Source organism: Penicillium canescens, assembly GCF_028828765.1.
Source record: "Penicillium canescens strain IBT 15451 chromosome Unknown utg000008l_segment0_segment0, whole genome shotgun sequence".
Taxonomy (NCBI): domain Eukaryota; kingdom Fungi; phylum Ascomycota; class Eurotiomycetes; order Eurotiales; family Aspergillaceae; genus Penicillium; species Penicillium canescens.
In genome coordinates this window covers 1,072,209-1,093,777 of record NW_026703970.1, presented here as the reverse complement: position 1 = coordinate 1,093,777, position 21,569 = coordinate 1,072,209, and the positions used below count along the sequence as shown (strand labels likewise).

The 21,569-nt window shown below is 49.8% G+C and overlaps 10 protein-coding genes across 10 annotated transcripts; 6 read left to right on the top strand and 4 right to left on the bottom strand.

Annotated features, from left to right (window-relative positions):
• Positions 1 to 258: 258 nt before the first annotated feature.
• N7446_011271 (RWD domain-containing protein) lies at positions 259 to 1,034 on the bottom strand (the record flags this gene model as incomplete). The annotated part of the gene is made up of 2 exons (XM_058520013.1): positions 259 to 887; positions 968 to 1,034. 2 exons carry the CDS (start codon positions 1,032 to 1,034, stop codon positions 259 to 261), a joined length of 696 nt encoding a protein of 231 aa, XP_058367537.1.
• A 336-nt stretch (positions 1,035 to 1,370) lies between these two features.
• Positions 1,371 to 2,615, top strand: N7446_011270 (ACL4 family protein; the record flags this gene model as incomplete). Its single annotated transcript, XM_058520012.1, has 2 exons — positions 1,371 to 1,927; positions 1,982 to 2,615. The coding sequence occupies 2 exons, from the start codon at positions 1,371 to 1,373 to the stop codon at positions 2,613 to 2,615; spliced, it is 1,191 nt and encodes a 396-aa protein (XP_058367536.1).
• Positions 2,616 to 2,831: 216 nt separating this feature from the next.
• On the top strand, positions 2,832 to 4,543 carry N7446_011269 (putative histone deacetylase SIR2; the record flags this gene model as incomplete). Its single annotated transcript, XM_058520011.1, has 5 exons — positions 2,832 to 3,060; positions 3,147 to 3,457; positions 3,526 to 4,074; positions 4,130 to 4,309; positions 4,361 to 4,543. 5 exons carry the CDS (start codon positions 2,832 to 2,834, stop codon positions 4,541 to 4,543), a joined length of 1,452 nt encoding a protein of 483 aa, XP_058367535.1.
• Positions 4,544 to 5,000: 457 nt separating this feature from the next.
• Positions 5,001 to 6,710, top strand: N7446_011268 (tRNA (guanine-N2-)-methyltransferase; the record flags this gene model as incomplete). The annotated part of the gene is made up of 5 exons (XM_058520010.1): positions 5,001 to 5,114; positions 5,257 to 6,119; positions 6,196 to 6,401; positions 6,469 to 6,593; positions 6,654 to 6,710. The coding sequence occupies 5 exons, from the start codon at positions 5,001 to 5,003 to the stop codon at positions 6,708 to 6,710; spliced, it is 1,365 nt and encodes a 454-aa protein (XP_058367534.1).
• Positions 6,711 to 6,904: 194 nt separating this feature from the next.
• Positions 6,905 to 7,878, bottom strand: N7446_011267 (HIT family protein; the record flags this gene model as incomplete). The annotated part of the gene is made up of 3 exons (XM_058520009.1): positions 6,905 to 7,161; positions 7,440 to 7,533; positions 7,630 to 7,878. The coding sequence occupies 3 exons, from the start codon at positions 7,876 to 7,878 to the stop codon at positions 6,905 to 6,907; spliced, it is 600 nt and encodes a 199-aa protein (XP_058367533.1).
• Positions 7,879 to 8,952: 1,074 nt separating this feature from the next.
• On the bottom strand, positions 8,953 to 10,591 carry N7446_011266 (B-type cyclin nimE; the record flags this gene model as incomplete). The annotated part of the gene is made up of 4 exons (XM_058520008.1): positions 8,953 to 9,044; positions 9,093 to 9,231; positions 9,290 to 10,459; positions 10,583 to 10,591. The coding sequence occupies 4 exons, from the start codon at positions 10,589 to 10,591 to the stop codon at positions 8,953 to 8,955; spliced, it is 1,410 nt and encodes a 469-aa protein (XP_058367532.1).
• A 1,031-nt stretch (positions 10,592 to 11,622) lies between these two features.
• N7446_011265 (mitochondrial 54S ribosomal protein uL2m) lies at positions 11,623 to 12,926 on the top strand (the record flags this gene model as incomplete). The annotated part of the gene is made up of 2 exons (XM_058520007.1): positions 11,623 to 12,762; positions 12,825 to 12,926. The coding sequence occupies 2 exons, from the start codon at positions 11,623 to 11,625 to the stop codon at positions 12,924 to 12,926; spliced, it is 1,242 nt and encodes a 413-aa protein (XP_058367531.1).
• Positions 12,927 to 13,673: 747 nt separating this feature from the next.
• On the top strand, positions 13,674 to 16,746 carry N7446_011264 (putative C6 transcription factor Prf; the record flags this gene model as incomplete). Its single annotated transcript, XM_058520006.1, has 6 exons — positions 13,674 to 13,980; positions 14,053 to 14,356; positions 14,416 to 14,935; positions 14,998 to 15,489; positions 15,544 to 15,795; positions 15,853 to 16,746. 6 exons carry the CDS (start codon positions 13,674 to 13,676, stop codon positions 16,615 to 16,617), a joined length of 2,640 nt encoding a protein of 879 aa, XP_058367530.1. The 3' UTR covers positions 16,618 to 16,746.
• Positions 16,747 to 17,363: 617 nt separating this feature from the next.
• Positions 17,364 to 18,844, bottom strand: N7446_011263 (uncharacterized protein; the record flags this gene model as incomplete). Its single annotated transcript, XM_058520005.1, has 4 exons — positions 17,364 to 17,825; positions 17,887 to 18,054; positions 18,133 to 18,445; positions 18,507 to 18,844. 4 exons carry the CDS (start codon positions 18,842 to 18,844, stop codon positions 17,364 to 17,366), a joined length of 1,281 nt encoding a protein of 426 aa, XP_058367529.1.
• An 867-nt stretch (positions 18,845 to 19,711) lies between these two features.
• Positions 19,712 to 21,256, top strand: N7446_011262 (ribonuclease P protein subunit p40; the record flags this gene model as incomplete). Its single annotated transcript, XM_058520004.1, has 7 exons — positions 19,712 to 19,855; positions 19,911 to 20,055; positions 20,196 to 20,258; positions 20,329 to 20,430; positions 20,483 to 20,626; positions 20,691 to 21,024; positions 21,097 to 21,256. The coding sequence occupies 7 exons, from the start codon at positions 19,712 to 19,714 to the stop codon at positions 21,254 to 21,256; spliced, it is 1,092 nt and encodes a 363-aa protein (XP_058367528.1).
• Between the last annotated feature and the right edge of the window lie 313 nt (positions 21,257 to 21,569).

The window sequence follows — 21,569 nt, the reverse complement described above, 5'->3', positions numbered from 1 at the left end:
GGTGTCCTAGCACACATGCCATTACCTTCCCCGCGAAGCTTGAATCATGATAATGGCGCACTCTTGGGCGCTTTATCTTCTCCTGTTCAAGCATTCACATCACATGTACTATACGTCCATAGGGACTCCATCTGTATATCTCTCTTGTCATACCCATCATATGGGCTCTACAGCCTGGTCGATGTACGTAACAACAATGCAAGAAGTTGAATATTTTCATGAAGTAAAGGGAGGTCATAAACATCTGTATGGGTCGATTCATGCACCCACTTTGAGCTTATCAATCGCCGGCATAGCATCATCATCGTCCTCATCATAATCACCCTTACCAGCCAGACCTTTCTCCCAAAGTTGTCTCCCTGTGAGCTTTTTCTCCTCTTTCACTGCAGTCTTCTTCTTCTTGTCGTCTGCCTCCTTCTCCTCACGTAACCGCGTCTCCTCTTCTTCAATCTCCTTCTTGAACTTGGCACTCCACTCCAAGAACGACTCAACGGTAACAGGTGTGCCATGGAACTTGCGGTTCTCCTCCTCTTCTCTCTTGGCGGCTACCTTATCCTTCTCGGCTTGGACTGCGTTCGCCCGTTCGGTGATGAGAGTCTCGGCGTTTTCTTTGAGTGCGCTGACGAGAGTGAAGACCATTGCCATTCCTATATTCTCTTCGATAGTGGGTTCAAGGCTCTGCAGCAGCTGGTCCCGGTCTTCCTGGACGTCTAGCCGGGGGTGCTTTGGGGCATCGTGTGGAGAAGAGATATTGAGGTCTGGTGCAACATCGGGGTATGCTTCCGGGTATGAAACTTCCAGGATTATCACTGGCATTTCTGATTCATCGCCGTCATATTCGGGAACGTCGAGAGATATGGATACTCGGTATGAGGTTTCGGATATGTCTAGGTACGGGATACCAATGTCAGAAAAAATGAAGAAAAAGGTGGCTGCATGCCCTCAGCAGGCTTTACTAGTTACTAACCTGTGATTTCATCGGGGAAAATTGAGTCGAGCACCTCGCGCTCTTCGATCTGGTCTTCGCGACCCATTGCTTCTGATCCGCCCGCGGAGTGGAGGGGTAACGATTTGGGCGAGTGCGGATTTTGGAAAGAAACCAGGAGACAAGAGATATACTATCAAGCGATGGACCCAGTAGCTTGCCAATCAAGACTTTGAGAGTTTGAAATAGTATCGCAGCCAAAAGAAAGATCGGATATAATCCAAGCGTGCCAATATTGCAGTCCCACATGCAAACCCGACAAACACCAAAATTTTGGTTCAGAGCTTCAACTTTTTTACTTCCCCCAGATACTTGCAACTTACATTGCCCTATCCTTGACTTGATGATATAACATCTTTCTACCACATTACGCTATAGTCCTGCCATGGGAAAACCTAGACCGCAAAAGAAGAAGTCCTCCAAGCCCCGCGAAAAGTCCGTCCTCGGCCCTGGTGGCTCGATTTCAAAAGGCAAAATGGCCCAAGATCCCTCGGCGCTCCTCGACCAAGCGACAATCCTCCTCCAGACTGGACGGGCTGATGAGGCGCTCATCACGGCACAGCAGGCACTCGAATTGACCGCTGAAAATACACCCGCACAGCTCCCCGCCATCAACTTGCTCGGAGAAATCAACGTCGAGCTTGGCGATATCGACACAGCTAGAAACTGTTTCCTGCAAGCTGTTCAGTTGGATCAGAATGGCTCGATACCGGAATCCGAAGGAGGTGGTGCCGAGAAGTTCCTTTGGCTTGCGCAATTGAGTGAGCAGGGCGGGAAAGACAGTGTCCTGTGGTTCGAAATGGGCGTGTCGTCCCTCAGACAGACTATTCAGAGTCTCGAGGGTAAGACATCACCAGCAGAGGTTGCGGATCTTGAACAGAAGAAAGCCAAGATGTCCAACGCTCTCTGTGCTGTTGCTGAAACCTACATGACCGATCTTTCGTGAGCTTTTCTGCTTTACAATCCATGTCGACGCATCGCTAATCTTATGCTTAGTTGGGAGGAGGATGCCGAAGCTCATTGCGAGGCACTCATTACAGAAGCTCTTCTGATTACACCCGAAGCACCAGAGGTGCTACAGACTCTCGCCTCTATCCGGATATCACAGCTTCGAACTGAGGATGCGCAAGCCGCGCTTACTCGCAGTATGGCGCTATGGAAGGACCTGGCCCCGGAAGACCCCAAGGTCCCTGATTTCGCATTGCGCATCAGTCTTGCACGACTCCTCATGGAGGTTACTATGGAGTTTGAGGCTCTGGAAGTCCTCGAGCGTCTAATTCTGGAGGATGATCAGAGTGTGGAGGCGTACTACCTTGGAGGGTGGTGCCTCTTCCTGCTGGCAGAAAATCAACAGGCACCGAAGGATGCGACCCCTGAGGAACTTGCTGAGTCGCCGCGCCATGCATCGCTCGCTGCGAGTCGCGAGTGGCTTAAGCAAGCCTTGAAACTCTACGACCTACTTCAGTACGAGGACGACCGACTCCGCGACCATGCCTTGGAACTTGTACAAGAGATGAACAAGGAAATTGGTGAGGACGACGATGACAGTGAAGCCGAAGGCGAAGGAGAAGGCGAGGAGTCGGATGAGGAGATCGAAATCGACTCCGACGACGAGATGGCGGATTCTTAGATACCAAGAGTGACGACATGAAACGATGTACATGTTCTTTGATACCAGCGTTTTAGTAGTTCTCACATATTCTTTGCTTCTGAACAAATCAGATCTTGATATCGCCACCATTCGTCGGCCCGGATTAAGTTGTCTCCGGTAGTCCAGATGCCCGAATTTTTGCCAGCGCAGGATCAAAAGAGCTGACTCCGAGGCTGGCATCTCAAACTCCAAAAGATGGATTTGGTACCAGCCCCAAGCGGAGATGACTCGTTGAAAACTGCCGTGGTCGAAGTGGAGGCCGTGGATATGGACCAGTTGGCCATGAGCGCGGAAGAGCGCGCTCTGGAAGACATCCCGTCCACCTACGAGACGGACAGCGACGACTCAGAGGACTGGGACACCCTGTCTAATGCCGACGACGCCATCCAGATCCTCCGTGATGATCAGATCCGCGACGGGCTCGGTATGTAACTACATCCGCCCCTCTTACCCCAGACATCCCCGCTCAGACCAGAATGAGACACCGGCTAACGCGTTCGCCGGTCATAGTTCCCGATGCCTGTACCCTAGAAGAAGCGCTTGCATATAGAAAGCGCCTGCATGCCATCGGCAAGGCGGCGTTCGTGGAAGAGACCATCGTTCGCGAAACCGTCACGGCGAAGAAGCTATGCACGGCTTTTGGAATCGTTCCCCCGGCATTCCTGGAGGGCGCCCCAGACGAGGCTTATCATTCTCTTTTGGCAATCGCAATCTCGCGCGAGTACTCTCGGCGCCCTAAGCTTTCACAGTACAACACTATTGACGATGCTGTGCGGTTGCTTCGCGAATCCAGGAATATCATCGTTCTGACAGGCGCAGGTGTAGGTGTCCATATCCAGGCGCATAACGGAGGTTCATGACATACAAATACTGACTGGGTGATTTTCAGATCTCGACGAGTCTGGGCATCCCCGATTTCCGTTCTAAAGATACCGGTCTCTATTCAAAACTGGAACATCTGGGCCTGAGCGACCCCCAAGAAGTCTTTGATATTTCTGTCTTCCGGGAAAATCCTAAGATCTTCTTTTCCATTGCGAAGGACATCCTTCCCACTGAGAAGAAATGGTCACCTACTCATGGATTTATTCGGCTTCTGCAAGACAAGGGGAAGCTGTTGACCAACTACACGCAGAACATCGACAACATCGAAGCAAATGCAGGAGTCCTTCCGGAGAAGATTGTACAGTGTCATGGTTCCTTTGCGACTGCAACCTGTGTGAAATGCCAATTTAAGGTCACTGGCGACGAGATTTTCGGTGAGATCAAGAAAGGAAATGTTCCAGAGTGTACCGCCTGTCAGAAGAGAATCGCAGAAGAATCACTCAAATCTCAGGGACTGAAGCGCAAGCGGAGCTCCAACGGTCAACAGAAAGACCGCAAGGTCTCAGATGACAGTTCCGATGAGGACTATGAAATTCCTACTCCCGGGGTGATGAAGGTCAGTCGTGGTTTAGTTCAACCCTCGCTTTCTATTATACTGACTCGTTACGTAGCCGGACATCACTTTCTTCGGCGAGGATCTCCCTGATGAATTTGGCGAACGGTTGGTTCACCAAGACCGTGAAAAGGCCGATCTAGTCATCGTGATTGGCACCTCATTAAAGGTCGCTCCCGTCGCAGAAGTGCCCGGGATTTTGCCACGCAACGTGCCACAGATCTACATATCGCGGACTGTAAGTTATCCCCATGATTTTATATTTGTTCCGTGCTGACCTCGAACGTAGCCGGTGTCGCACACTGACTTCGATATTGATCTCTTGGGCGATTGCGATGTGGTGGTATCAGAACTTTCTCGTCGTGCTGGCTGGGATTTGAAGCATCATATGATCCCAGATGATGAGAAAGTCGAGATCACCACAGTGGAAGGGTATGAATCACGACATGTTTTTAAGGTAGCTGGTGCATAGGGCGGAGTTTCAGGCTGTCTTGCTCCTGTCTCAACGGAAGGCGTATTTGGGGTTCATGTTCACCGCTGGATGCGGTGGTTGTCTCAGCAGATTTGGTTTTTCTGTTTCTGTTCAAGTTTAAATAGATCGGTTTTTCTATCGACTATAGTGTAGTCAGTCGTTTTGTACAGATCTTGTTTCTTAAATCCTATTTTTGCACAGAATATACTTGCTTTCACTTGATTTTCATCTCAAATTCTCTACTTGCAAGAAAGTCTCCTTTGTGTTTTATTTTTTCAAAAGGTCGAGATATATATAGTGGGAGGCGCAAGACCCTGGGGCTCTCGGAGTATATTTTGGAGCCCGATAAAAAAATCTCAACCCGCAACACCCCGCCATCGTCACGAATTGCATGAACCACCACCCCAGGACGAGGAATATCTAGCATTAAAACAGGCAGATCTTCGAAGCACCCACCATGGATTACCTGGTCCGGTTCGCCCAGGCCCATGAGACCTTCCGACGGCCAGAAATCCATGCCTGTGCCACACTTGCAGGCGTCGACCTCGAGGTTCTCAGCTACTATGAATTTGTATGCACACCCTTCCATACCAGCCAAATTGGTGGTATTCGTTTCGTTTTCAATTTCGAGGGCAATACCGATCTACCATACCCCTTGCGCTTTTGCGCCACAGCCTCTACGACCAAAAAAACTCCACTGACATGACCACTAGTCACCATACTGCGTCGTGAGACTGCCAAATGAAGAAGCAGCGCGCGCTATTGCCAATCGCAGCATCCTAATCAGAGACGTCTTCGAACTCTGGGGACAAGGTGCCAACTATGAGGAGTTACATACAGACGTCCACCAACGAAGTCAGCACCGTTGGAAAGACTTCGAACACTCCGAATTCGCGTTCAAAATCGAATATTTCGGTGGAAAGCGCAACACAACCTCAAAGAGAGATATCTTGAAGTCATTCTCATACACGGGTTTTAAGGGCCCGGTCAATCTAAAGAATGCGGATCAGCAGTTCTTCGTGATGGAGGAGTACATCGATGATGTTGAACAGAGTGTATTGAAAGTTGCACCGACTGAACAGCCAAGAAAGATCTTCCTTGGACGAAAAATCTGTGACAGCTGTCGCGATACTGTCCTCAAGTACGATCTCAAAAAACGTGACTATATCAGCACAACCTCCATGGATGCGGAATTGAGTCTGATCACTGCCAACATGGCCCTTGCCGCGCCTGGAAAATTGTTCTTTGACCCATTTGTCGGAACCGGAAGCTTCATCGTTTGTGCTTCGCATTTCGGGGCTTTGACGATGGGCGCTGATATTGATGGCCGCAGTTTCCGAGGCAAAGAGGCTGGGAAGCTGGGCGTGTTTGAGAACTACAAGCAATACGGGATGCCCAGCAAATTCGTGGATTGTCTCACTTCGGATTTGGTAAATACTCCACTCCGGCGACCTCAGTTCCTCGATGGCATTGTTTGTGACCCGCCATATGGTATCCGGGAGGGCCTTCGAGTCTTGGGAAATCGCAATGGAAAGCCCGCAGTAAATGTGATTATTGATGGTGTCCCTGCTCATCTGTATGTATTGCCCTTTACTGCAGCACCGCTGGACGCCCCAGAGGATAGGATATACAAAACTGACTCTTTCACACAGTCGACCTGGGTTCGTCCCTCCCAAAAAGCCTTACGGGTTCGAAGCATTGCAGAAAGATATTCTTAACTTCGCGGTTCGAAGCTTGGTGACAGGTGGCCGCCTTGCGATGTGGATGCCAACTACCAACGAGGAGGCTGTTGAATTCCCTGTTCCTATGCACGAGAACCTGGAGGTTGTTAGTGTTTCTGTTCAGCCGTTCAATAACTGTAAGTGGCCCAACTGATAAAGTCCACTGCTTGTCTGTATGAATTTAGCTGACTTTGTGCACTGAAGGGTCTCGCCGACTTATTACATACCGCCGTCTACCCGAGGGAGAAGTGTCTGATGTCACATTGGGTCGCAGTAAGACTGATGATCAGGGGCACAGGGCGGATGACCTGAATATGTTCCGACGAGTGGTATGTGCTACATGGGAGATGACAAGCCAGTGATCGGTGGACTAACTCATGGAACCCTAGTTTATGAACAAAGGACACGTTCCCAGAGTCGAGAAAGACAACAAAACGACCCAATAAAAATCATGATTTCGCAAATGAACAGGGAAGCCGTCTCCCCTCGGCAGGCTAGAAAAGCCACACAATAGAAGACCTATATACAGCAAAAGACGCCAAGATCCCAGCAAAAGGACACAAATGCAAAACAGCCGAAGAGAAAAATAGATGTGCCACGCAGCACTTCGTCTCCATCAAGCAAAAGCAAAAAAGCTATTTCACAGTTTCCCTCTTGAGCTCGCATCCAAAACCAACCCCTGCGCCAGATCCACACCCTCCTCCCTCTGAATCCGCTTAACCTCCTCAACAAGCTCAAGTCTCAGCTCGCGAGCTAAAATCTCAGCCTCGTCATCATCCAATTCCTCTCTCTGCCCACGACCAAACATGGCAAAGCTTGTTCTCTGATTGGTCCCTGTTGCAGGGCGGGGGATGATGTGGAAGTGGACATGGGGCACGACTTGTGCTGCCCTTTCGCCTGTAGATGCGTTAGCTGGTTGATCTCATTCTGCTTCTTTTCTCTTTTCTCTTTTCGCTTTTCTTCATATCTTTTTCTTTTTGCATAGATGGATGCAACATGTATGATAGACAGCATGTGTATGAGTGTCAATCTCAATCTCAATGTCAATTTTCGTCTCAATTGACAAGAATGACACCCCCTAACAGCCCCCAACAATTTCAAATTCCAAGAATGAAGACAAGCCCCTTTTCTTGTATTGTAAAGAAAAAGAAGAAGAAATGAGGAGAAACACATACCATTATTCTGCACAACATTCCAATGCCTATCAGGATCATCCCCAAAGACAGTCTTCGTAACGACCCTTGAAAGGATCGGAAGCCACTTACCCATCTAAGCGTGGAAACCCGGACAACAATGCGTCAGTAACACAAACATGTACATGTGCATGTACCGATGCCCCAATAAGGTAAGTGGAAAGTTACGTACCTCCTGCCCAGCCAGAACACCCATATCGCTCAACATCTGATAATGATGTCTCGATGCAACGAGGACATGGCCACGGGTTAGGGGCATGATATCCAGGAAAGCAATGATATGCTCTGTTGAGAGGATGACGTGAGATGTTATTTCATCTGTTGTTGCTGTTGGGTTTGAGTCTGGGTCGGTAAATGGGGTTGGGGGGTATGTTGCGGCGATTTTGCAGAAGGGGCATGGTGGGGGTGCATTTAAGTCCATTTCTGGGACGGATTAGATTTGACGTTCTTATTCAGATGGATGCTTGGAGATCTTGCTGGGTATATAATGTGTTGAGTTGGAGATGATGTTTTGGGGGCTGGTCGCTGGAGAAGACAGATGACGGATATGGATATGCTGACTGAGGTGAAGGGATGCCAGTGTTATACTTAAATTTTGAGAGGACTGGAAAGCAATTCAAAGACAAGATGGACGTCTGAGGTGGAGGATTATCGACGGAGTTGACCAGTCCGGGAATGAGTTCCAACCTCGGCTAAGCTTAATTAGACTACAGCCACGAACAATAATTCGAACTGGTATTCCATCAGCGCCCAAGGGAAACGCCTATGTACACCTCGAGATTAAAGAAAAGAAACAAGTTGCAGCTAAGGAACCATACACGCATCCAGAAATCCAGCTATTTTGATCAAAACAGAGCCAATGCTGATTACCTCCCCACCTAGTATCCATGCCCTTTGCCTGGAAGGCCCAGCTTCCGTACACAGTTTGAATCTTCCAGCCCATGAATAAAAAACCTCCAAAACCTCCAAGAACCCCATGGACAGCATGGTTTCAAAGTTCCATCTCCAATACCAAACACGCAACAAGCCACTATGGCTTAGATGAGAAACAAAAGGATGATCCAAAGTCGATTGCGATGAAGCATCTAACCAGAATGATGGATCATAAAGTGCAACAAGATGAAATTGCGATTCGAATGAAAAGAATAGAAGCCCGACGCCTGCAACACGAATGACGAGAATGTAAAGGTATCAGGGCGGGAGACAAACGCCCATGCACGGAAAACAAGCAGGCCGAAGTCAAATGATTTAAGAAAACAAACATTAGCACAGAGAGCGCCGAACACCCCTATCACAGAAGACAAATGCGGCAGTGAACAAATTTAATATCAAGTCGTCGTAAGAATATGCAAAAGGTATTTGATACCAGCACAATGAAATGCCAACATATGTAGGAACTCGAGTTGCCTGTTCGCGTCGTCGCGAGGGCCTTGGAATATCATGAAAGACAACGACGTAGGCGAACAGGGGTGACATCACATCGTAAATAGTACAATTACTGCTCGTCCTTGGCGTAGCTGTACGATTCGGAATTGTCGACGTACAGGTGGTGATACTTCTTGGCCCATTGACGCGTCAAGATGGAAGCTAGACAAGCTGTTAGTAACATGACACGCAGGTATGAGGTCTTCTTACCCTTCAGGAACTTCTTGCTAGCATATTTCTTGAAGAAGGCTTCGTGGGAGACAGGGCGGTGGAGGTAGTCAACCATCAGCTGGAAGACAGGGTCGATCTCCTCCTCGGTATATCCGGAGTAGTGAGCAAGGGTGGCATCCTAATATGAGTTAGTTGAGATGAACAGGAGAGACCAGAACAGAGATAATTGAACATACCCAGGGTCCACGCTCCAAGATGAGACGGGCAAGGTACATGGCTGCGGCGGAGATGTGGCTTTGAGGGAATCCCATGAAACGATGGTCAAGGAGGCTGATCTCCATGAGGTACTTGCCCAGAGTACGTGTCTGAATGTCGTAGTTGTCGGCCTTGGAGATACGTCGCAGGAAGTTCATGGGGTTGGGGAAGCTCATGTTATATTCAAGGGTGGCAAGCACGTGTCGTTCGGCATCGAGGATTTCCTTATCCGAGAAAGTCTCATCGGCGACATGGCTGAAGTTGGCAACGTGAGGAGAGAGAACTTCCTCATACTTGGAGGCAATGAACATGGCGGTGACACCGACGAGCTGCAGACGGTCAAGAGCAACAACCTCGGCAGATAGGAAGCGATCGATAATGTTGACAGCGAGGAACAGGGTCTCAGGAAGGAGACGGAAGCGGGTGTGAACCTCGATCAGCCAGTCGACAAGAATACCGCGCATCTTCCATTCAAGATCTGGTTGGTGGTCGATGTAATCAGGGTTGGGCAGGGTGGTGAGCTCGAGGTCCCTAAGATAATCGAAGATCTCAACTACATATTCAGCAGCCATCAACGGGTCATCCAGGTCCTCCGTATCAAGATCCTGCACACCGGCGTTGATGAGATCCTTGACAGAAGCCTCAGGCTCGGGCTTCTTCGTTTCCACGACCTCCTCGGGCTTCTGCTCAATCTCGGGCTTCTTGCGAGGAGGTCCCTCCGGTTGCGAAGTCTCCTCCTGAGCGGGCTTGGGGTTGGGGCGCTTTTGCGGTCCAGTGACGGGAACGTTCTTGGGGTTCGGGTCGCGACGGCGAAGGGCGGCAGTTCGAGATGTGTTGCTACGGCTGAGCTTCTGGACACCGCCAGTTTGGACAGTTGTCTTCGAGGCTAGGCCCTTGGCAGCTGGCTTCTTCCCATCCTTTACCTCAACACCTTCAGTCTTGTTGACATTGCTGACGTCACCCAGAGCAGCCCGACGACGTGTCGGTCCGGTGGCGGCAGTTGTTGTAGTCTTCTTGGTCTGCAAGGCCTTCTTCGCTCCCTCGACAGAGATATCGGTGGTGAGGGCAGCTGTCTTTGCCCGTGTCACGCGTGCGGACGGCCCGTTCTCATCGTTCTCATTCATAGTACCTCTGGTACGAAGGCTGCGAGCCTAAAGTGGAGTCAGTTTGCTGTCCAGGAAACCCGCCAGATGTACCCAATTGTCGTAATTAAGTATTAAGATGCAGCAATAAAGATATAAGACGCGTGTTCCTCGGAATTAAAGACTGCTCACCTGAGGCATCGTGAAGAAGAGAAGAAAAGGACGCGGAGGGGGAAACGGAAAGGGACAGGAATATAATCTTGTCCTGTCGGGCAATCAGGTCAGCATTCCGTTCAGCAATACCACGGTGGAGTCCTCATACCAGAGACTCGAGTTCAAAGTGCACGTACCACGCGTGAAAATGCGATTAGTCCGAAAGAACTACAAGGCCAGTCGGCTGTAGCTTTTCAGATGAGGTTGTTGATGTTGTTCGACAGGTCACGTCCAATCCAAAACTATGTTGACGTGACTTGGACCCACGACGAACCCCGGTTCCGTAGGTCAAATGGCGCGCGTTTCGGGGAAAAGAGGTGTCAAACACAGCAGAATATCTTTGGCAAGCTGTACGATATGGATTCGCACGCGGTAGAATGAAGATGGGGGAGTGGGGGGAAAGTGAAAAGGGTATCTTTAACTGGAATGATGAGGGAAAAGGAAGAACTTGAGAGGGCAAGGCGATGTTTGGCCCTACTGTGCTAGCGCGAAAACAGGTACCTCAAAGACGCCCCACAGCCCAGTCGCGTGGATCACGGAATTGATATTCAAGCCCTTTCTTCAAAGAAGAAATGAGATGAGCAATGAGACAGAATAATAGACGAGGAAAAGGTGAGTTGAGATAGGTTGAAGAAAGTAGATCCAGCAATGTAGGGAGAAATAAGGCGTTGAGGGTGTAATTACGTCTGTAACGGTGGATACGCGAGGGCGCGGCCTGGCAGTGAGGGCGCGAGGGTAAACAGGTGGTTGCCGGGCAACAGCTTAGTCACCCGATGCAAGAAGAAGGCGGTGCACGAGGACAGAATTGTAGTCACATGGGCGGCCCCGGTCAGCCACTGTGGCGGAGGCGGTGCGGGAAACACCAGTCACATGACCAGCTCGAACTTTTTGATGGAGACAATACAGCGTGGAGGCGCAGCTAGGTCTTCGTCACCCTACTCCCTCACCTCAGTGTCTCCATACTCATCGTTCCCGGGATCAATTGGTTCTTCTTAATTGAAGTTCCTCCCCTGCCAGTGATGCTTCAAACCCGAATTGCCCTACGGGGCATTCGGCTGCCCTTCAGGTGTCTACCGTCTCTACCTGTACCTGCCCGTGGGTACTCGACAGTCATCAATGAAATTGAAAAGCCTGCCGACAAGCCCGCTGCATCGGTGTCCTCCTTTATCGACCCGAACACCTCTTTTGCTCCTCCCCCTAGCCGCGACGACTCTGGTGTTGTGTTGCGCACCTACACTCCGCGTACCCCCGGTGTCAGACATTTGCGACGACCAGTCAATGACCATCTATGGAAGGGCCGTCCCGTCCACAAGTTAACTTTCCCCAAGCGTGGTCAGGCTAAGGGTGGCCGAAACAACTCCGGTCAAGTTACTGTTCGCCATCACGGTGGCGGTGCGAAGCGTCGTATTCGGACTGTCGATTTCCTCCGCATGGACCCCGGACCGCAAACGGTCGAGCGAATCGAGTATGATCCTGGTCGCAGTGCACATATCGCTCTCACTCGCAGCAAGGAGACCGGCAAGTTGAGCTATATCCTGGCAGCCGACGGCATGCGGGCTGGCGATGTGGTTCAGAGTTACTTGCCTGGAATTCCCGAAGATCTGTGGAACAGCATGGGTGGTGCCGTGGATCCTGGTGTTCTTGCTGCCAGAACTGCCTGGAGAGGAAACTGTTTGCCGTTGCACATGATCCCTGTGGGAACTCTCATCTTCAACGTGGGATTGCGACCTGGAAAGGGTGGTCAACTGTGCCGCAGTGCCGGAACTTACGCTACAGTTGTGGCCAAGGGTAGTGACTCGCGTCAGCAAACTATCCAAGAGGAGGAACCATTGGCTGAAAATGCAACGGAGGAGGCCAAGGTCGAGAAGAAGGTGTCTCAGCGCGAACAGCAGAAACAGGAGCGTCTGGCCCAGCACATCACTGTCCGTCTCTCAAGTGGCGAGACTCGACTGATTCACAAGGACTGCTGCGCTACTATTGGTATCACCAGCAACCCGAACTATCACTACACCCAGCTTGGAAAGGCTGGTCGTTCCCGCTGGCGCAACGTTCGTCCCACAGTTCGTGGTTTGGCCATGAACGCCATGGACCACCCCCACGGTGGTGGTCGTGGTAAGTCCAAGGGTAACATCGACCCGAAGAGTCCTTGGGGTATTCCGGTATGTATTGTCATATTTCGCAGCACATTGCTAGACTCCAGGTGCTAACTCTATTTCTTTAGACCAAATCTGGATACAAGACTCGTCCCAAGTGGAAGATCAACAAGGCTGTTGTGCACCCCAGACCTCGCAACCAAGGCCAGCGTCGTCGTGGTTACAACTAAAGATGATTTCGAGTTATCCAGGTGATCAATCCATCATGTTCTGAGATATTTGCCCTTACTTCCTCCTATACCTCATCCTCACTGCGCAGAGGATGACTGTACGATATCTTTCCCTGCTGTTTTTTTGGACACATCGTGTGTACTACTCTTCCATCATGCGCTATATTTGAAGATTTTTGTTCTGCACATCTGTCTGGTTGAAACTTGGGCGATGGGCACTGTACAGTACGATGGCCCAATGCGATATACATTCAAAGCGAAAGAAAATAGAATTATGAACATCATTGGCATAGATTCGTATCCGTATCTGCATGTGTTCCAGTTCTGGCCTCTAAACCCTGATCGGCGCGCATAGATCCCCGGATGGCTGCCAAGCCCCCAGGCAGCTCTCTGGTGCGTGGCCCTTATGTCGATCGCTAACATCAACGTCCTCGGAGGGAAAGCCACGGAGATTAGATGCTTTCCCATAGTTTTCATTGGAACCCGATCGAAAGATAAAAAAGGGGTTGTGGCATCTGATAAAGAGTCGGGGGAGGGAACCTCAGCCTCTCCTGATACGAAGTCCCACCGTCATCCATAGAACTTTGTTCCTTCCCACCCACTCTGCCACTATTGGTAATGAACAGTTGCTAGCTCGACGTTTTGAGTTGACCATCTACGCGTCGTTTCAAATTCTCCGCGATAAACCACAGGCCGTTGGCCTCACCAACTTCGAATTACTCAGCCGCTAAATCGTGCCACCACGCCATGGCCACACTCCCGCGGTCCAATTTCGGCATCGATACTTCGCAGTACGCTACCGAATCCGGTCCGTCACAGATGGAATTCGGGTCCGCAGAGAATGGTGCTGTCGAAAACACCGGAGAAGGCAACTTTGTCCCGCGCCCGAAGCGCATCGCATGTGTCGTGTGTCGGAGGAGGAAACTGAGATGCGATGGGAGACGACCGAGCTGTGGAACATGTTCGCGGCTGGGACATGACTGCTCCTATGATGAAGTGCGCAAGAAGAGCGGTCCAAAGCGGGGATATGTGAAGCAGCTCGAAGCTCGATTAGGTGCGGACGCCGATAACAGTCGCAAATACTGCTAGTTCCCCCGGACTATACTGACTATTGTTACTCTTTTAGCTCAAGTCGAGACTCTTCTCAAAGGCCAGGACCCCGAACCGACTCAACGAACCTCCCCGCCTCAACCGTCGGAAAATTCATTTGGCGCACCCATTAACGATGAGTCCATACTGGCGTTGCCTGACCTCTCGGGGTTGGGAGGGGACTTAGACGGTCCTTTCCAAACCTCGAATGCGCCTGATCCGGTCCAGCCCAGCCAAATGATGTATCCTCCGATAGCCAACAACAACAGCGATGCCCAATGGGATTTGATCGCCTTGGGATTGGAGGAACCCCTCCCTTCACAAGATGTGATTGACGAACTGTATGTGCTATATGCCGCTCTGTACTTCAACATATGTCTAATACAGATTCACCTTCCAGGGACGCTATATTCTTCGAGAAGACCTACCCAATGATGCCGATCATCCATCGCCCCCGGTACTTCGCGAGTCTGAACCTCGCCCCTCACATGCGGCCGCCTATATGTCTGCGCTACATTATGTGGTGTCATGCTGCATCTGTCAGTGACAAATACTTCTTCCTACACAGCCATTTCTACCAGCGCGCGCGGAAGTATGCCGAAGCGGACGAAATGAAAGGGTTCGGAGAGAACATCGTTAGTCTGGCGCATTGCCAAACTTGGATTCTGATTGGCACATATGAATTCCGAATGATTTTCTTCCCACGAGCATGGTTGAGCGTTGGTAAAGCTGCACGACTGGCACTGATGCTCGGATTGAACCGGCTCGATGGTGTTGGTCTCGATGTCAAACAGTCCATTTCACCACCAAGGGATTGGACAGAGCGCGAAGAACGTAGAAGAGTGTTTTGGGGTGCTTTCGCGACAGACCGATATGCCAGTGTCGGAACAGGTTGGCCGCTTCTGATCGATGAGGACGACGTGAGTATCTCACTTTCCTTAACCATTTTCTAAGTTGGCATGTGGATGCTGATGTCGATTAGATCATGACAAACCTCCCTGCTTCTGAGGATTCGTTCTTAAAGAGCAAGCCACAACGAACGCTTCGTCTAAGTGATATCATTGCTGGCGAGGGCATTTCTACCTTGGCTCCGTTCGCCTGCGTGGTGGTTCTGACCAGTCTTTTTGGTCGTAACCTCGTCCATATTCATCGGCCTCGACCAAACGACAACGACCATGACCTCAATGGAGAGTTTTGGAAACGACACAGGAGCCATGATAATATTCTTTTGCACATTGCTCTGTCATTACCCGATCATCTTCGCCTTCCAAGTGGCATGTCAGATGTGAATGTCATCTTTGCCAACATGAGCATTCATACTTCGACTATTTGTCTCCACCAAGCTGCGATTTTCAAGGCAGAAAAGAACAAGATGCCAAATCAGATCACGATTGAGAGCAAGCGCAGATGCCTTGTGGCCGCAAATCAAATCTCGAGCATCATGAAGATGATCAGCCATGTCGATCTAACAAGCGTAAGTCTTGATCTAGCTTTCTTCACTAGAAATTGAACTAATAGATTGCTACAGCTGAACCCATTCATATCTTTCTGTCTTTACATCGCTGCGCGGGTCTTCGTGCAGTATCTCAAATCCCGACCAGAGGATTCGAGTGTTCATTCCTCATTGCAATTCCTTGTCTCCGCTTTGAACGCCATGAAAAACAAGAATCCCTTGACCGAGTCCTTCCTCGTTCAATTGGACGTTGATCTCGATGGAACTGGCATTCGCGCGTTGGACGACCGACAGAAAGAAAATGCTCGTGCTTCATACGCAATGGCAGTAAGTTATTTTGATATTGTTCCTTGTTTATGGACCAAATTAATCTCATTCCTCTAGCAAAACTACTGCAACGATGCAGTCGAATGCTCTCCCATCTATAATATCCGTCAATCACAAACGGGGGCAACGATGGAAGAGTCGCCGCAACATACTACGAGCCGTAGCAATAATCGCCAACCCACAACTGCTGGTATGACGACCTCTCTTCCTAACCGACAGAGGGATTCAATCGTCCCCTCCACCGACGAGAATATACATCACCTTTTCACCGCTGCCACCCAGACCACAAGCCAGATCACCGAGCAACCTGGATCGGGGAGCAAAGCCGATATAGACATGGACTTTTCACCAGACTTCGGCACCCTCAGCGAGAGAAATAACCCACCTTCCGACCATCCCACACCTTCAACCCTAAATTCCTCCTCCAACACCTCCTACTCAATAAACGGGGTCGACAACCCATCCCCTGACAAACAGCAACCAAAGTCAGGTCCAAACTACCTTAGCAAGGGATCAGCTCAATCATTTGATAAGCTAAATGCAATTCACATGCCTCCAGGAGATCTCAACTCACAGGCCCCTGATATGAATGCTCTGCTTGCTCGGGCTTATCAAAGCAATTCTGGCAGCCCGGCCATGCCCACGGATACATCGAACCAGTTTTCCATGCCTCCTGCATGGGACTTGCCAACCCCGAATCAAGACATGACCCCTGCGGACTTCAGCAACTTAAATGTCGGGACATTGAGTGAATCGCAATGGGCGCAAATCCTCGGTGAGAATGAGGCTGGTCCTAGCTGGGAGATTTGGCGGCAATCTTGAGAGCAGTGCATAATCGAGCATTGCTTGAGTCCTTTCCAATATAAGGATCTCGCCAGGCTCCCGCAGTGCGATGCGCCAATCACGTATACCCATGTCTTCGTCTAAACGATAAGCTACGCTCAGTATCATGACCCCGAGCTCTCACGTCTAGGTCGGACAACCGATCGCCTTCAATGTCAACATGAGTCTGTGTTTATACAAGGCTTTCCCTTCCAGTTCAGCATCGGCATCCACGAGGCATCGGTTCCCGCGTACCTTGTAATCCGACTCCCATCTCACGATGATCTCCGGGATCAGCTGAGCGCCTTCAGTCTATCCTCTTCCTAACATATACCTTACCAACCTTAAGGACCGATAAATCGACTTCTCCTTTTGCAACGAATCTCTCCTCACCGCTTTTTTTTTTGAGTTACTCTATGCTCTTGAATGATTTCATGATGAATGAATACACGGTCTAAATCTGGGCGGAACTCTCGACTCTCTACTTTTGGATATCTCATGCTATTTTACTTGGAGCACGAAACTGGCTTTTCAACCTTGGGAATTTACATCAAGGCACCATATAACCACAGTATCAAATCAAATAAACAATAAGTTATCCTACACAGCAAACTCAAATGATAGTTAATGATAATTCGTAACATCCATACATGATAATCCTAACAGTTAGTTATCGTACAATACGAACGACTTCACATGGGGGAAAAGAGAAAGTAACAAATAGCTCAACAGATGACGCTTAAGGTTCACAGCCCACCACCCGCGGCACCGACAATCTTCAAACCCCCAGAACTGGAACTACCGGGACCATCAGTAGTAGTTGAGTAAGCCAGCCAGTAACGCGAAGGATGCCACGCGACAGCCGAAACACCAGCATTAGCACCAGCAGTAGGAATAGTGTAGATACTATCCCCAGACTCAGCATGGAAGATCTCAAGACCATTGCCACCGCATCCAAGCTCATCACAAGCGCCGCAGATATAGCGGCCATCGAAACTCCAGCTCACACCGCGGATGGCACCGCCATTCTCGCTTGACAGTGTGCGCTGGCAGATCCAGTCTGTCGTATCCCAGAGGGAGATCAGAGCGTCGCTAGCACCGATTGCTAGGTACCGGCCCGTAGGCGCGAGGGCGACGGCGTTGCAGGCGGAGGTGTGGGCGTTGATTGTGTACAAGACGTTGAAGGAAGGGTAGGAGAGGATTTTGACCTTGCCTTCGCCGGTTGTGGTAAAGAAGTGTTGCTCGGGCCGTTCGGGGGTCGGCATGCACCAGGAGAAGGTTGTGGCATTTGTTTGGACGGGTTGCGGGTGTGGAGCGAGGGCTGTGTAGGTTGTTGTGCCTGGTTGGGAGGAGGGGGAGGTTTAGGGCGTTTGCGCCGTCTGGGTGGGAGGTTACTGTGGATGGGCATTCGACGGAGATGGGGATCAATGTGTCATCCTGGGTAAGGTGTGTGTTAGGGGGTTGCTTTTGCTTTCGCGATCCGGGGACGGGCATGGGCGACTGGTTGGTGTTTACCTTCGTGCCAACGATCATTGTCGTGCCATCTGCAGACCAGGAGAGAGTGAATGCTTCGCCGCCGACGTCGAGTTTGCTTACGCAGGTCTTGGAGCGTACATCCCAAAAGCGCACTGTACCGTCTGTCGAGCAACTGGCTAGCTCCGCGTCTCGGACTGGGTTGAAGAGGACTTTCTCGATGCCGGCGGTGTGGCCGCGCAATTCGGTGGAGTAGCGGACATTAGCGCGCTCGGGGTTCCAGATCCGTAGAGTGCGATCTGCTGAGCCGGTAGCTATCAGTTGGCCTGTGGGGTTCCAGGCAAGTGTTCGGATGCTATGGTTCCAGATCGCTGTCAGTCAGTGGGCCCAGCTCGAGGCGCGAGACCTCGACTTACGTGTGAGATCCCGGTCCCTTGGCAGCAGGATCATAGTAGTTTTGGGTCTTGGCACTTCCAAACACGAACGCAAAGTGGTCCTTGTGGAGGGGATCGCGACGCGGTGGAGGAGCCATTGCGGGCAGTTGGTATTGATCCTCCTTCAATTGGTTTTGGGATGTAGGTTTTGCGTGAACAATATCATAGTCAGGAGAAGAATCAGACGGGTCAAGACTTAGAATCCCAAACTGGCTACCAGGCGACTTGGGTGAATGAGAGATGGGGGTAGTTGGGTATTCGGATACCGCCTTTGTGCTCTCTGATACTGCTGGCCGATCGTCATTCTCGGGAGCTGCCATGGCACGTGGGCGGTGTGTTTGTTTGTTGTGGGTGGGCGGTGTGGCTGGGCGGAAAACTTGGGAAGAAAAGATTTGGGAACTTACGGTTGGAGTCACAGATAGCTTCACGATCCTGTTGCACCTTCTACCTGGATTGGTGTGAATTAACTACTTACCCAGATACAGTACCTAGGTAGATACTCGTACTTGAACCACAACTGGCGTGTTGCAATGTTTCCAGGTAGGTATTATCCATATAAGTTATAATCGCTTCGTAAAAAAAAAAAAAAAAAAAAAAAAAAGGGCCTTATCTAAATATGCATTTTTATAGACATATCTAAGTATTTCTGTCTATGGACACATGTTGCTTGTGAATAACGGGATTCTATGACAAACTCTTCGTTGTTTAAAGAACCCTTTTGTCGCTCCTTGCACGACAAGAAAGGATCTAGTAGAGCAAGCACTATGCAAGACTTGACACCGGGCGACGTTATAAACAAAAATACTTGTACAGTAAAGCTTTGGCCCTGTGTTGCACATATACCAGTGCAGTATGAATGTGATACTTCTACAATGGCTGGACTATATGTGTGCACCCCAAGGTGATCCTTACCCCTAGTTATATTCAAGCTCATCCCTAGATAACAACCATCACCGTAAATGCCCCAGCTGTAAGATACATATCCCACGCATCTCATGTATACATGTATAGTTGTGACTAGACCGACGAATAGGAGCTTTGATTGCTGCAGCCTTATGGGTCCGATAAGCCTCCGAGCTTAATCAAACCTCACCCGTTGGAAAAATTGTGGTGCTCAGTCTAAGCCGACACAAGGGATACAATCACAGAATATTGAACACCTTGCAAAGCAGCCGAGTACTGCAGCCATGTTCGACCAAGAAGACGACGCATCCTGTCGCGAAAAGTGCTTCACGACCATCACCCGCTTGCCAGAATTCATCGACCCGAAGCAAATCCCAAGCAAAAGAGCACCCTTCTCTACAATTCAGAATTATGCATTTGCACACTCGGTCGGTATTCATTGATCCCACGGGGAGTTGGCCGGCTGGCTGATGATCAACACAGGTTGAGGCTATCATGCCGAAGGAGGTCTACTCGCAGATCGAGTCCTCATTGAAAGCCACGCTGGATAAACCTCGATATGCGCGAGTATTTATGGCTCCTTCTGCTCTACTGGAGCATGATTTCTTCAACACCTACATCAAGTCAGGTATGTATGCCTCCAGCTCGGTCCTGGAAGCCCAAGGGTTTTCGCTCATCTTGCTTTCTCGGAAGCTGCCACCCCGGGACCTAAAACGCTGCTTAAACCTATCATATATATCTGGAGTCATGTTCTAACTTGGGCTATAGGAAATATTCTGATGATATCCGAAGGTCGTTCGGGATCTGATAATGTGTTCACGCTCCGAGACGGTTCGTCCCATTGAAGCCACCCTGAAGGCTGCTTCTTCGTCAACATGGATGTCTAACTCTGTTATAATAGGAGTTCTTCGAATGGAGTTGGGAAAGGAAATCTATGAACGAACAGGTCTTACCGGCAAACCTTTCCGCAGCGGCGGTAGGAAACATGCAAAAGAAAGATTCTGTAAGTATAGCTTGACAGATGTGCGATCATCGCTTACTAACTATGTCCTCAGTGGTGGAATTGAACCTTCGACTGCCCTCCATGCTACATGGCAAGAAAGGCTTCGAAAGAATCGTCTGGGCCTTTGCGAACGTTCTGACTCAGTCGATGGCATGGCTCTTTTACGATCTAGAAGATACCCCTGACACGGACAAAGGTATATATATATACCTGAACCAGAATAGCAGACTCAAGAGATTGACTAACATGGGACGAAATAGGGACCAGACCAATCCATCAACTTCAACCTCAGCTAATGACATGCGAGCCATCTGAGACTGAGCATCGGCAAATCCTTACCCCAGCATTTAGCGCAACTGCACAAGACCTCGATAATATGCCGGAAGGCGAACTGCAGGAGCATCTGGGCTCTCTTCTGGAATGGATTGCCTTGGTTCAGATAAAATCACCCCGTGTGTCTGGGGAAGATGACGTCGATCCGTTCCTGAGCCGTTACTCTCTTCCAGAGAACTGTGAACCTTCCGACTTGATAAGCGTGAAATGGCATGGCTACATATCATCACGCTGGGTAATGGAACTATTCTTAGCTCTACGGTGAGTTTTAACTGACGCTTATAACTTGAAATCAATGAAGTCCGGTATAAAGCTAACGTCGTCCCTGAATAGACATCATACTAAAGGCAAATCCTGGTTCTCTCTTGCAGTTTCAACGCTTGGAAAGGAAGCTGTGGAAGGCAGGGATGGGTTCACTTTGATGGTACTACCGGAAGAGAATGCTATGGCTGTATCTTGGGAATTGGTGGGAGCATCCGTGGCCGAAAACTGACATTCTAGGGCTTCATCCACGGGTTGGTTGTCTCTTGGGGCAGAAACATTGATTCTTTCGTTTCTCTTTTCCCTTCTCTTCCCTATTTCCTCCTTCCTCCTCCCATCTCTCTTCTCTCTTATCTCTCTCCACCACCACTCATCATTCTTGCTTATTGCTACCCGTTCAGCGTTATTTGTTGTGGCATCTCTATTATTTTTGTACCTACCACATCTATTTGCTCTGTGATTCAGCTTTTTATGACACGGGCAGCTGTGCATCTCTATTGTGCTCGTCACTACATCTCTCCGAAATCAATTCCTTTGCATTTGTT